Here is a 12,412-nt window from a genome sequence, read left to right as displayed (position 1 = left end):
AATCTACAAGTTCAATTAAATAATCATTTACATAATCATACAAGGCGGGTGTCGGAGTGGAGGATGCCATCCTGTACCTCCTACACAGAGCCCACTCACACCTGGATGGGGGAAAAGGCACGGTCAGGATCCTGTTTCTTGACTTTTCCAGTGCCTTTAATACCATCCGGCCCTGTATGCTTCAGGAAAAACTGAACAGGATGGAGGTGGACCCCTGCCTGGTCGCTTGGATCTCCGACTACCTCACCGACAGACCACAGTACGTCAGGCTGAAGGACATCACGTCTGACACAGTGGTCAGCAGCACAGGAGCACCACAGGGAACTGTGCTGTCCCCTCTTCTCTTCACCCTGTACACCTCTGACTTCTGCTACAACTCTGAATTATGCCACATTCAGAAGTTTGCAGACGACACAGCCATCATGGGGTGTATCTGGGATGATCAGGAAGAGGAGTACAGAAGTCTGGTGAGGAACTTTGTCGCATGGAGTCATACAAACCACCTGCAACTCAACACCTCAAAGACTAAGGAACTGGTTGTGGACTTCGGGAGGTCTAGAGCAGGTCCACTGCCGGTTCAGATAGAGGGGGAGGAGGTGGAGGTGGTCAACAAGTACAAGTACCTCGGGCTGTGGGTGGACAATAAACTGGACTGGTCATGCAACACAGAGCACCTGTATAAAAAAGCCCAAAGCCGACTGTACTTCCTCAGGAGGCTGAGGTCTTTTAACATCTGCAGGAAGCTCCTGAGGATGTTTTACCAGTCGGTGGTTGCTGGAGTACTTTTCTATGCTGTGGTGTGCTGGGGGAGCAGCACAGCAAAGAAGGACTCATCCAGGCTGGAGAAACTGATCAGGAGGGCTAGCTCTGTGGTCGGCATGAAGCTGGACACTCTGGTGACAGTGGCAGAGAAAAGGACATTAAAGAAACTGATGGACATTATGGACAATGCCAGGCATCCTCTGCACACGGCCATTAACAACCAGAAGAGTCTGTTCAGTGACAGGTTGCTTCTCCCAAAGACAAGAACTAACAGACTTAAAAACTCCTTTGTCCCACACGCCATCAAACTGTTTAACTCCTCTCTGGAGGGGAGAGGGAGGGGAAACAGGAGGACAAAGGAGGGGGGAACAACTAAGCTGTAGTGCCTCTTCACCTCACTGTGCAATACCTTTTGTGCAATACTTTTGTAAATAGTCAACAGTGCAATAGACTCAATACTTGAAATGTGCAATTCACTTGTATTTTTATTTTTTATTCCTATTTATTCTATTTATCCCCTTCGTATATTTTATTTATATTGTCTCTGTATTATATATATGTGTGTGTGTGTGTGTGTGTGTGTGTGTGTGTGTGTGTGTGTGTGTGTGTGTGTATATATATATATATAATATTCTGTAACTCTGTAACTTCTGTCGGTGCTGTGCTTTTTTGGAAGTCGAATTTCCCAGAGGAACCCACCCGAGGGATTAATAAAGTTCTATCTTATCTTATTTTACTTTTAAGGATCTTTATTACTGGGCCACAATACATGCAACACATTAGATATCTTCTCACCTACAAAATGTACAATGCACAGTATCTGAAGCACAAATGAAGCATTTGAATTAAATTCCAAAGGCTATTATTCTGTTCACCGCATTTTAATTTTAAAATTAGCCATTTTTAAAACTTCTCAGTCTTTTAAGTATCAGCTGCTTAATTTGATGTGTTTCCACATGATTATTAGTAATTTAACAGTTCAGAAAGGGAATTTGGTCTGAATGCACGAAAGGAATCTGAAATAATTCAGTGCAAAAAGTTTTTTTTTAGTTTTTTGGATGTTGGAATCACTGCAGTAATGATAATGAACTGTGGAAAAGACACGTACAGACAGCTCATTCTGGAAAGAAAAAAAGGTTAGACCTTATTTCAAATTTACAGAAAGACAAAGTTACTGCTTAGAATGAGAAGGATCAGTCAAAAAAAAAAAAAAACGAATAAAAAAACAATTTTTAATGGTAATCAATGTGAGACAGGTGATTTCAATCACACGACCAAGGTGCACATGAGCTAATCAGTGAGTTTGAAAAAAATTAAAGGAGATGTAGAGGTGTAAAAAAAAAAAGTACTTAAGAGATTTTTTCAGGTTTTAAGGGTTTTTTTTCACTGAGTGATAAATAATACTAAACCACGTTTCGAATTGACGCAAACCTTTGAAGTTTTATTTTGAAATTCTTGCACCGGAACTTACCTCGTGACTTCACGTAACTTGACGCAGACGTCACTACACGCTTCCAAGTGAAACTTGCTGAGCTCATTTCACTTTATAAAAACGCTCCAGCGCGAACGCTACGTTTTATTTCTACCTGGAGTGATTAACGAAACCGGCCACGATGTCCGGACACGGTCATGGTCACGGGCACGGATGCGGGTGTGAGGGTGAGCATGAGCCCGCGGAGAGGGGCCTGGAGTATGGACTGTATCAGAAGATCGACCTGGAGAAGCTGCAGTGTCTCAACGAGAGCCGGGACGGAGACGGCAAGCTGGTGTTCAAACCGTGGGACCAGCGGAACGACCGGAACAAGGTAACGCCTCTCCCCCGGGCAGGTGTCCAGGTAGAGCGCACGCTGCGGAGCTGCGCAATATCCAAACTAAACTTTACCGAGCTTTGAGGTGCAGGTTCAGCCTGGTCATGGAGTCAGCAGCTTGACTTCAAGTCCTATAACTTTACCAGATATTGATCTATGAAGGTAAAGTATTGATTTTAGATTGGTTTGTAAATGGGTGCACCAGGAGCAGGGCAGCAAACACGCGCAAAAGACGCTGATAGAAACAAAATGGTTATAAAGAGAGAAAAAACATTACCACAAAGTGATCACAATAAGAGAAAACGACCACAGAATTGCCTTAAAGAGAGAGAGCGCCTCAAAAATGGTTAGAATTAAACAACAAAGACATAAAATGACCAAAGAGGTACACAAATTATCCACAAATAAAGCATAAAATTGGCACATAAAACCATTATATGATCACAGAAGACTCGCATAAACTCAAAAAAACCCACAGAAGAATGTCAAATGACCACAGAGACATATAATGTGACCCCCGAGCAAAAAAATTGAAATGCAAAGAACAACCACAAAAAGAAGCTCCAAGTTGCCTTAAAGTAGGACAGAATAACATTATGACCATTATAAGCAAAATCTGATGCATAGTGACTTCAAAATATCCAAAGTAAAAACAAAAGAACTGAATAGAGGTTCAAAGCAATCACAGGTATTTATAAAATGACCAAAGAGTGAAACTTGACCACAGAAATACCTTTAAAAACAGAGAGAAAATGGTTACCACAAAATGACCACAGTCAGGTGCATAAAGTGTCCAAAAATAATCAAAGTAATGGGTAAAGCAACCAAACTGAGACGTAAAACAATCAGTGATCGGTAAAGTGAGTACAAAAGTCAGAAACAAGACTCAAAGCACCTGCACAGAGACACAAGAAATTACCAAAAAGACACTCGAAATAACCACGAATTTACTTAAATGGCCTCAAACAATCAAAGCAAGATACAATATGACCACAGAGATGCGTGACAGGATCACAAAAGTGCAAAATAACCATAAATGACCAAAGTCAGGCATGAAATTACTGCAGAGAGCAGCAGAAAAAAAAAAAAATCACCAAAACTGGACCCAAATTGACCTGTCAAGTCAACAGTCAAGGACCCAAATCTGGAGCTGAGAGATTTCAATGTTTTCAGTCTTTTAAGAAGTCGAGAATAAATGTGGGGGAAAAATGTATATTTTCCACCACAGTTAACTGATCGTATTTGGAGGGTTTTTGTTTTTTTTGGTTTTTTTTTTAAAAAGGACATTTTAAAAATCATGAAAGGTGATTTTAAAAAAAATTGTTTTCTGAAACAATCACAAAATGAGTCACATTTAAATGGAAAACACCTTGAAGTCTTAGAATTTCTCAACAGGGACTTTAATGAAACCTCCCACACAGTCTTACAGATCCAAAAACACTGTTGTTGACTTCAGATATGTAATATTTTCATATGTCATTTATAAAATATTTTTAAAATAAGCCACATTTGACTCTGAGCTTCACAAGAAGCCTCGGGACAGCTGAGGAGGGATCAGCTTTGTGAATATTGTTGTTTATGATTTCCCACGCAGCTGTCTGCTTTTTTTTTTTTTTCACCTGAGCACAGTTTCAGTATGAGACATTGTTGTGTCCGCTTTAATTTTAGTGAAGCTCTTAATTAGAACTGGTGACGTCATATCAAACGCAAACATCTGCGGCTGCCTCTGTTTTCTGTAACCATAACGCCTTGTTTTTCTGCTTGTAGTTTGTGGACAGCGACGCAGATGAAGAGCTGCTGTTCAACATACCGTAAGTCCCAAAATGATGATGATGATCATCATCATCATCATCATCATGCCTGCATGTTCTTCTATTTCTGTATGACACAAACACTGTATGCGTCTCAAAGTGATTTAGTGTATAAAATCTGTGGGCAGATACTTTTTATACTACGGAGCCCCGTAAGGGACATGGGAAAAAAAAAATTAAGACTGACTTTTGCTAGATCCCGAGTTAGTTTTGCGAGATCTCGCAAAAGTTCATCGTAATTTTTTTCTCCCATGTCCCTTGCCGGGCTCCGTATTATACTTTTAAAAAGAAAAGTAAAAAGAAAATATTTGGAAATTACTATTATAGTGCTGTCAGCGTGACGTTAACGCCATAACTGCATCAACGGGGCAAATCTCTGTTAACGAGTTACCGCTGATCGTCCAGTGCGTGGGGCTGGACGGTGTTAACGAGCTAACCGCGCTAACGAGCTAACCACGCTAACGCCATGCAATGATTTTCATTTTCTCGAAAGTTGATAGCGCGCCTTATGTATAAATTCCGGCTGTGCTTACTGACCGCGAACCGATTTTATGTGGTACACGGCGCTCAGCAATCTGTCAAAAAATGTTTTAGTACGACTTTGGTAAGCTACGGAGCTGCACCGCTTAATGGATTGTCGGAGCATTACGGCTACCGTAGTCTGGAGCCTCGCGGAGTAATACGTACTGTGCCTTAACGTAATATTACCATATTGTGTGTGTGTGTGTATAAGGACCACAAATGGCACCTGCTCAGCGACATGTTTACGAAGCGGATTTCAAACTCCAGGCTGTGAGTCACGCAGTAGAACTTGGGAACAGAGCAGCTGTGAAATCTGTCTTTGTTATGCTCATCGTCTTTTAGTTTACATTTTGACTGCACAATTGTGAGCTTTTTGTTATGCACAAAAACAACATTGTTTTCTTTTATTTATGGAGCATTATTTTTAATAAATGCTCATAATTTATTTTTGAGTAATTTTTTTCATGTACATCTATGCTGTATGTTAATAAAAGTGCCTGTGTGACATCTGGGACACAGCTTTGATTAAGAACTCTGTTTGTTCTTACTTTATGGCTTTAAAAAATATCGAGATATATATCCTATATCGCCATCCAGCTAAATAAATATCGAGATATGGATTTTGGGTCATATCGCCCAGCCGTATGTCAGAGTTTCTGTTTGCACATCAGAAGTCTGTAGCATACTAACGCACGTGTTGCAGATGTGAGACATGACAAATGGTTCAAAGGACATGAGGCCCGTGGGCCAGAATCAGCCCTCTAAAGACCCCACTATCCCACTGGATAAGGACCAAAGTAATTAAGTAATGGATAAACAGTTAAATGTTTTGACATCCTTGATTCTTAAAGGGATTCACTTTTAGTCATGGGGCGAGCAGAAGCTCGGAGTTTCATTAATGTGTTCATCTTCAGGCAGCACGGTTCTCAGGTGCCCCTCAGCAGGCTTCCTGAAAGTGGTCAGTTAGATAAAGATGGGCTGTATCAGTCATTTAGTCAGTGCCTGTATTCACAAACATAAGAATCTTCTAACTTGGGCTGAAAATATCAGCAATTGAAATCAGTCAACAATCAGCCATTCAGAATCCTCTAATAATGAATTATTGTAATTATGTGAACTACAAATTCTGCCTTCTCACTTGGAGTGGCTTTTCAGCAGCACTACACATTTTCTCTTTGCTTAAGAGCCTCTTCAGCCTCTTCGAGTCCTCTTCAACACTTCTGTCAGTATTTATCTTGGGAGTTCATGTAAGAGGTAAAACAATTTGTGATTATCTTTTATCTTTGCCAGATTTAATGCCCAACTATTAGAGGGATTCTTAGAAAACTTCTCAGTATTAACTTCACCAGGATCTACTTTGTGAATACAGGTCCAGCTCCAGTGGATCCCCTGAATTAAAAATATGGAGCAGCAAAGGTCCCCTTTCATCAGTTATATATAAATTTTAGCCCTGACTCTTGTAATTTTAAACCAAAGCTGGTTCTAATTTCATTTCTTTGTTTTCCCAGCTCTGCATTTGTTTATCATGACAGCTCCTGCCTCAGCGTCTCAGCGTGCGTCTGCACCAAAGTAACCGTGTGTCATCTCTTTCAGTTTTACCGGCAGTGTGAAGCTAAAAGGCATCATCATCTCCGGAGAAAATGATAGCTCTCATCCAGCTGAGATACGACTGTGAGTGCCTGTCTCTGTGAGTTATTGCAGGAAAACGTAGATGGAAACTGGAGGCGGTGCATCTACATGGTTTGGTCATCGTTTTCCAACTTAGACATGATACTTTTTCTATTTAAGGAAGGAAAACATTAACATTTTAGTTGATTTGTTGTAAGTTGGCTTGATGGTGATGTCTTATGGCTAAATTGTTGGACTTTTGGGGGTTTTTTTGGGGCTTTTCAGCTACAAGAACATCCCTCAGATGTCCTTTGACGACACCGGCAGAGAACCCGAACAAGCTTTCAGACTCAACAGAGATCCTGCCGCTGAGCTGGAGTACCCAACAAAGTGAGAGCATGAACGCCAGTAAATGACAGAGTAATACCCAGTAAAACAAAAGAAACAAAAACACATAAAAATGCTCCTGCACTCCAGAAAGATGGATGTTAATCTTTCTGTGGAAGAGCTATAAAACTCATCACACTCACTGCTACATTAAGCATCCAGTTTAATAGCTGCAGGAAGAAAACGCCCACGCAGAAGACGCTTGATGTGTAAATCGCTCACTGCAGTGCACGTGTTAAACAGACATTTTCGTCCAAGTTGACAAATCATCATCACATTATTCTCACTTTTCTGTGGATTCATGAAAAGCAAGTTTTCCGGTGTGTTCTCACGCCACGCGTAACAGACTGCCTGCGTCTCTACATAATGTAGAAATTGTGTGTGTTGGTGTGTTTTCAGCCGAGGTTCAGGGAACTACAGTATGCAGATGAACCTCCTACGTTGTTGGGCCGAATTCGCAGTACTGAGTTGGTCTGTTTGAGGTGGCTATGCAGAGTGACGGTTTAGCGTGTAGGACATCCTTAATTAATGATCCTCACACGCCCGGCTGGGGTGTTGAGGTTGAATGCTGATTGGTTGTTTATCATGGCAAGAATGGATGGGGAGGAAAAAAAAAACAGTAAAGATTTTAAGAAAGCAGCAGTAGAGAGACAGATGGTGGCTGCAGTGGACACGTTTCCTTTTTAACACTGTTTTACTTCATTTCAAAGACAGTGGCTGTGTCCAAATTCAGGGGCTGCATCCTTGAACGGAGGCCGGGTCCTTCGAAGGATGCAGCCCCTGAATTTGGACACCACTGTTATTTATATATTTGTATATTCTGACTTAAGTTGGCTGAACGATCAACAACAGCACAAGCGAGAGTAACCCACAGGCTCATTTGTTCATGACACTGCCCCCTAGTGACAGTAAACAGCTCCAACATGCTGGAAAAGTCTGGAAAGCTCTCTGAAGGCTCTGCTTGGGTTCAACACACAATCATTGCCGGTCATGTATGAAAACTTGTTTCAGCTGTTGAAAAAAGCCTTTTCTGCCTTCAGTAAGTCAAAATTTTGAGATAATATCTCAAAATTTCAACTTACTGACTCAAACAACTGAGAAAATAACTTGAGAATTTGAGATAATAATCCAAAATATTGATGAACGGATGGCAGAACATGTTTGTTTAAGTGGAAGAAACAAGCTCGCGTGCTAATACACTTTCTATTCTTTTTCTTTTACCCACTCACAGATTTCTTTCATTTTCACTCTGGTTAGGTGTGGGCACGAAAACATTCACCCCAGCCTCTTAAAACTACTTAATTAAGAGTAGAAATAGAAGGTGAAGTTCAGTTAAAAAAACACCAGTTGGGAGGTGGCCTGTTTAATTGAAATTTAAATAAAAGTAGTTACATTTTTCAAAGACTACGAAAGTTGTGGTTGTTTTATTTTGGTTTGGTCTTTCCTTCCTCTCTGAAACTCCAAGTTATAGCTCTGACAGTCTAACGGCTTTCGTTATGTTCGAGCCAAAATGACTGATGCTTGTTGTGAAACTTAATCTGGTCAAAGAAGTGTTTAAAAGATGAGAGGAGACATTTCTTTCGCTTGTCTGTGTTCTTTTGCAGCATTAACGCGCTCATTATAAATGTCATGAACACGCTTACTTCATCCCATCATCCTTTAAGTTTCCACCACTCTGCCAGTTTCTTTTCATAGACTTGTATAATATTACATATAGTTCTCACACTGAGACCACATGATGGCTTTCCTGGAGTACATTTGCATTTCTGCTGTCTTTGTCTTTAACTAAAGGCTCTCTCGTTCTCTCTGCGTGTCTAGAATCGCTCGTTTTTCCAACGTTCAGCACCTCTCCATCCACATCTCGAAGAACTTTGGAGCAGAGAGCACCCGGGTGTACTACATCGGCCTCAGAGGAGAGTATTCAGAGGTTAGTCTCAACTCCAACAACAATAAAGAAAAGCAGTGTTGATGAGCTGCTTCCTGTGTTTCTCTTTTCTAATCAACTGATGTGCTATAAGGGATCATTTCAGCATGTTTATTTGTCACGACTGTGCTTTAGTTTTGTTTTTAGTTTTTTTTGCCCATGTTTCACTGGTTCAGTCATAATTTTGAACCACTGTTATCAGTGACTATAAGAAGATTCTGATGTAGGGGAACCATTCTGTTGGTTTTTTTTTGTTTGTTTTTGGGGGGGATTTCCCCACCTGTGTTAAAAAACCCAAACTTCCACTACATGATGTTTATTTCTCGAACTGTCTCAGTGAGGCTGGTTCTCTAAAATCCACTGAGGCAGAATCTTCCTTCAGGGTGTTGTCTGCATTTCAACCTTTTCCCTGAAGGTCCTCTGAGAGCTTTGCAGTTCCAGCTTTAATGAGGACTAAATGTTGGTAACCTCTGTGTGACTAATCTACAGCAACCACAACCTGCAGGATAATCATGTTTACACTTTCCTAAGGAGGAACCTTTGCAGGACAATTACATTAGATTACATTAAATTAAGGTGGGTGCACCTAATAAACAGACGGGTACAGCTAGGTTGTAACCTATGCGTCTTGGAAACAGGATACAAGTGTCTATGGATGAGACTGTTTGGCTTATTTATAATCTTATGTGCGAGAATCTATACTCATGGATGTTTCCAGGAATCAGTTCTGATAGCATCAGTTTTATTCTGGCATTTCCATGATTGATTTGGCCGTTTGCTTCACATCATTAGTACACTCAAACAAGATTTGTTTTTGTTTTTTTTGTCACTTATCCTCAGGGCAGCAGATTCATTCCCGAGTACTTTGCCATCTTTCTGACGTTACAGAGTCTCTGTGTGTCAGTCACTTCGCGTGGTCCTGTGATAGCACTTTAAACACATTTCATATTATCAAAACAAAACAGTCATTTCTGTCCTTTGTATTATTCCTAAATATTTGTTGCCTCGATGCATTATTTGGTAGACAGCATTATGTGTGCATCAAAGGAGTTACAAAGCACGCTTAAAGTTAAAGATCAGTTCGGCTGTGGCACCATCAGGTTTTTTGTTTTTTTCTTTTTTTTAAATTTATTTATTTATTTTTTTAGATGATTTTGATTAAGATTAAAGGTGTCTTTAGCTTCCTGATCATCACTGAAGATCTAAACATTTAACTATCGAATGGAAATCACTGAAAATTAGTTAAAGATTAATTTATCAGCATGTTTTGCAGACGTTACTCCAGCTGAAAGCATTTACATGTGACTGGAGAGATGATGGCAGAGAAACATTTGCAGGCACTTCATGAAGTATTTAAAGCTCTTTGCTTTTTGGCCACTTTATTGTGTTGTTCCTTAAAATGCATGGGTAATGGTTATTATTTTTTCTTTCTATGTACTGTTTTGTTGTCACCCTCTACAAATCCCAGCATTTGTATCTGTGACAGTCTTGTTCAAGTCACTGCTAAAAGCAAAATAAAGACTTTGAAGAAGTCTTTTTTCTTTTTAACACAAAATCTACAGTTTTAACACAGTGTGTGAATTGTTTCTTCCTGTTTGCCCCTCTTAAGGCTCACAGACATGAAGTGACCATCTGTAACTACGAGGCCACAGCAAATCCTGCAGATCACAAAGTGGAGAGCATCATCCCGCAAACCAACTTCATTTCCTGAGAGCTCAGAGAGACTGGGAGAAGAGGAGGAGGCTGTTAAGGGTTGTAGTGACATCATTCTGACCGTCACAAAGTCAAAGATGAGTTTAACGCTGCGTACTGGCAGGGTGGTCGAGATCGACCGGGACTGAGCACCGATGTCTGAAGACCAGTGGAGCTTATGTGCATCTGGAAGTGCTAAGATGTATGTCTGATTTCTACGGCAATAAAGGCTTAATGTTGACAAGCACCTGAATAATAAATGCATGAAACATTTCAAACTCAAAGTCTGCTCTTCTCAGTTCAATTGAAAGATAATCACCTCTATAATAACATTACAGGAACTCAGAAATAAAACATTAAAACCTGAAAATTAAACCAAACAAAGTTGTTTTTTGTATTTTATTAAAGTCCTGATTGCCAAGTTTACACCTTGGTTGAAAAACTAGCCTCACACAAAAAGGCTTTCAGGTTTAAAACCTATTAACTAACATGCATAATAAACATACAAATACCAATTTAGTATTTTTAGTAGTTCAATTTAGTTATTGGAGTTGCTTAAATAATTTTAAAGACTTTTGTGAAGCCAGCAAATTGTTCTTTATCAAGTGGAAGATATTTTGTGCCATCTAGTGGATCCTTTTGTCACCGCAGGCATGTTTCACCAGTGTTTCAGAGCCTTTTCTTACCTAATACATTTCTTTCTCTTCCGTTTGTCTCTACAATAATATCACAGTGCTTGTTTGAGTGAAAGGAAGTTTATGAAATCAGGAAGGAAATAAAGCTGCAGTCAGTATTCAAGTTTCTCTTTTTCTTTCACAGCTCTATAATGTGTCACATCCATTTTGCAATTTCCCAGAGCTTTTCAGTGAATACTTATTCCTATTATACCATTAACAATGACCTATACACTCTTCCCCTCCTGCAAATACATCATGGCACTCTTAGTAATAGTCTGCTAGTAAAAATAAATTGAGTCTTCAGTCACTCTGTAGGAGTCATTTACAGGAATGTGTGAGCTCGGTATGAATGGCCTTTTTGTAAAAAAAAACCCCACCTTATTTTTAAAATGCTCCGATGAGCTCATTTTAGGTCAACAAGGAAAAAAGTGGCACATAAACAGTTCTTGCGATATGATATAAACTAACCTCTACATGTGTAAACTATAATAGAAGCAAATTAAATATATACATTTTTTAAAAAGCAATTTACATACAGGATTTTTTTTTAATTCTGAGAAGGAAATTCTTCCAGAAGGAAAATGCTCCATGTCACAAAGCTCAAATCATCTCAAACTGGTCGTTGAAGCATCACAATGAGTTCACTGTACTCAAACAGCCTACATAGTCACCAGATCTCAATCAAATAAAGCACCTTTGGGATGTGGTGAAACAGAGATTCATATCATTGATATGCAGCCAATAAATCTCATGGGAATGCTTTCCATGAAGAATTAAGGCAACTCTGAAGATAAAAGGGAGATTCAGCCTGGTACTAGCTATTCAAACACATCTAGAGCTTTAATGTTTTATTCTAGTGACTAGTGATTTTTGTTTTTTATAAAAATGATCGAAAACCATAGTTAATGAAATTGGAACATTTTAGAATATCTTTTATGGATACAGAAAAAAGTATATGTGTTAAATATAAGCATAGTCATTCAAAAAAGACGTTTGTGCAATAACGGTGTTAACAGTGGGCAGTTAGTAAAGCTATATATGCAGTTAATGGGATTATTTGTGAAGATTTTTTAACTCGAAGTAAAAATATAGAATCGCTCACATTTACTCCCTAATTTGGATATAATGTAAAACTGAAAAAAATTACATTAAAATAAGAATAATAAAAGCAAGAGTATGCGGACCACAGCGGGCGTGGTTACACGATGACGTCTCCACGCA

General features: G+C 39.5%; 1 protein-coding gene across 1 annotated transcript; it reads left to right on the top strand.

Annotated features, from left to right (window-relative positions):
• The first annotated feature begins 1,434 nt into the window (after positions 1-1,434).
• On the top strand, positions 1,435-10,894 carry pithd1 (PITH (C-terminal proteasome-interacting domain of thioredoxin-like) domain containing 1). Its single transcript, XM_085262595.1, has 6 exons — positions 1,435-2,567; positions 4,338-4,381; positions 6,497-6,574; positions 6,797-6,901; positions 8,717-8,825; positions 10,432-10,894. Exons 1-6 carry the CDS (start codon positions 2,376-2,378, stop codon positions 10,531-10,533), a joined length of 630 nt encoding a protein of 209 aa, XP_085118721.1. The 5' UTR covers positions 1,435-2,375; the 3' UTR covers positions 10,534-10,894.
• The last annotated feature ends 1,518 nt before the right edge of the window (positions 10,895-12,412 follow it).

This window comes from Mchenga conophoros, linkage group LG22, assembly GCF_057382185.1.
Source record: "Mchenga conophoros isolate Kocher_MC1m ecotype Shallow Benthic linkage group LG22, M_conophoros_male_GT1.1, whole genome shotgun sequence".
Taxonomy (NCBI): domain Eukaryota; kingdom Metazoa; phylum Chordata; class Actinopteri; order Cichliformes; family Cichlidae; genus Mchenga; species Mchenga conophoros.
Note: the sequence above shows the minus strand (reverse complement) of the source record. Positions and strands in the feature narration are given on the sequence as shown.

What these genes read in the sequence shown, in the direction of transcription:
- pithd1 (XM_085262595.1), top strand. Translation starts at nt 2,376, where the DNA reads ATGTCCGGACACGGTCATGGTCACGGGCACGGATGCGGGTGTGAGGGT. An exon ending in CATCCAGCTGAGATACGACT is followed by an intron (nt 6,575 to 6,796) that starts GTGAGTGCCTGT and finishes GGGGCTTTTCAG; the next exon opens with CTACAAGAACATCCCTCAGA. An exon ending in TCAGAGGAGAGTATTCAGAG is followed by an intron (nt 8,826 to 10,431) that starts GTTAGTCTCAAC and finishes GCCCCTCTTAAG; the next exon opens with GCTCACAGACATGAAGTGAC.